Genomic DNA, 1937 nt, shown 5'->3' on the forward strand with positions numbered 1-1937 from the left:
TATGCCCAGCAAAGAGTTTTATCCAAAATAAGACAAATCACATCTTCAAAACATATTTCTGTCAAGGACCCAACACAGCTAAAGGCAATTCAGTGATGACAACAATAATGAACTATGTCGAAACCACCACGAACAGCAGCCGTGGGTCCCTGTGCAGCCGCCCCCCAAAACCCCCCCAAAACCCCCCCAACGGAAAAACCAAACCCCCCGCCGCCCGTGGTCTCTGCTGCGATCAGCAGGAAGGGGGCGGGCTACGGGTGTGTGCGCGTTTCTTTAGCTCATCTGCATTCCTGAGCTTTCTGAAAAAAGCGTCTATTGCTTTTACGTTAAGAAAAAAAGACCTGCACATGATGGGAAAAAGAACGAAAAAGAAGTTGACGATGAAGGTGTCACTACAGAAATCGACATTCTCCTTCTCAACAGACACCCTGCCTTCGGCTAGCACTACGAGCAAAACCCTTCGTCCATGAGACTGTACCTCAGTGTCGTTTATTTCCAGAGGCTCCTGAGACCATGGGCCGGAGCTACAGAGGTAATCGTGACACATTTTCTTAACCATTTTATGCAGCTCTTCAAATTCCTTGTACACGGCTGGGAAAAAAGGCTTTGCGAGATGAGCTTTTTCAACCTTAGTGAAGATAAAAGATGACAAAAAAAGGTTTAAACCCAAACCGATGAGGTGAAAAATACAAGACATTTTAAGGAGGACAGGATATATTGTCAATGGCGGGCATTTCCTTCACTCCCCAGAGAGCCTGCTGTGTGTCCAGCACTATGCTCGGCAGGGGACACCGGAATGGGCCTGGGGAGAGGAGGAGGGGGATGCAGAAGAGCCAGGAGGACCTGTCTGTCCCGTGGCCGTAGGCAGGAGGAGGGCCAGGCCTTCTCCCCACGCCTCAAGTCATGCTGACGCCCCCTGAAGGGTGGGTGCAGGCAGCCTGGGTGGCATCAGCAGAGAGGGCTCAGCAGAGCGGGAGCAGAGGTGGCCGTGAGGATGGCTAGTGGGTGCCGGGGAGAAAGGCGACGAGGGCCTTGGGCTGGCCGAGGTGTGCTGCTACCCTGTCGTGCCTCCCACGCAAAGTGAAACAGTCAAGAGCCTGTGGGCGGCCTGAAACCGGGCCACGCAGGCCCGGGCCCCCAGGCCAGGACCAGCAGGTCCATTCAGCTCTGTCCCAGAGGACAAATTGATTCCGAAAGGCCTGGCCCTTTCTAAAATAAATGTGAAGGATGCCTTTCTAAGTAACTTCCAATCATCCTCTAGATCATTCAGAAACACTAAGACGACTCACCTTCATCAGAAGAAACTCATGCACAGTCACAGCCTGGGCCAGCTGAGGCAGAGCCAACTCCACGAGATCCTCCCGGTCACACTGGTGCAGAAACTATCAGAAGAAAGCATTTGACATCTTTGAAAGGCCACGAGAATTTCTCAGTAGCCAACAAGTTGGTGTAACAAAGAACGTAAAAGACGTAGTTCCCGCAAATCTCAGCAACTAAGCAACTCTCAACTATTAACGTTCTGCTTTACTGAAGATCTCACTTGTTCACCCGTTAACAAAGCCCTATGATCCATTCTGGATTCAAAGCTCCACTGCCCCATGACTGCACTGAGCGCGCCGCGGGTACCAGGCCTTGGAGGACACAATGGTGGGGACTGTTCCCTCCTCTCCAGGGCTCACCAGCCAGTGCCAGAGAGAAAAACGCAGACAAGTCCCGAGGCGGCCCACAGCCAGGACACCAAAGTACAGAGGCGAGGCAGGACGGGGTGGGTGTCAGGGGGGGAGATGCAGGAAGGATGCAGTCCTCGGGGCTTAGTGACAGCTGGACACAGGGAGGGGTGTGGAGGAAGAGGAGACATGGACACCTGCTGAGGGCCCAGGCAGACCGCCGACAAGATGAGGGTGGGACGGGAAGCCAGCTGTGGGCTCTGAAGCTCG

The 1937-nt window shown here is 53.5% G+C and overlaps 1 protein-coding gene across 1 annotated transcript in view; it reads right to left on the reverse strand.

Annotated features, from left to right (window-relative positions):
• The window catches only part of ZNF839 (zinc finger protein 839), a 12883-nt gene that overhangs the window by 3103 nt on the left and 7843 nt on the right, over positions 1 to 1937 (reverse strand). Inside the window, exons 3-4 of the mRNA XM_023537133.1 lie at positions 1290 to 1382; positions 479 to 628 (exon numbers count right to left, since the gene is read on the reverse strand). Coding sequence (XP_023392901.1) covers positions 479 to 628; positions 1290 to 1382 — 243 coding nt within the window. The remainder of the gene's footprint in view (positions 1 to 478; positions 629 to 1289; positions 1383 to 1937) is intronic.

This window comes from Pteropus vampyrus, unplaced genomic scaffold (genome assembly GCF_000151845.1).
Source record: "Pteropus vampyrus isolate Shadow unplaced genomic scaffold, Pvam_2.0 Scaffold178, whole genome shotgun sequence".
Classification (NCBI taxonomy): domain Eukaryota; kingdom Metazoa; phylum Chordata; class Mammalia; order Chiroptera; family Pteropodidae; genus Pteropus; species Pteropus vampyrus.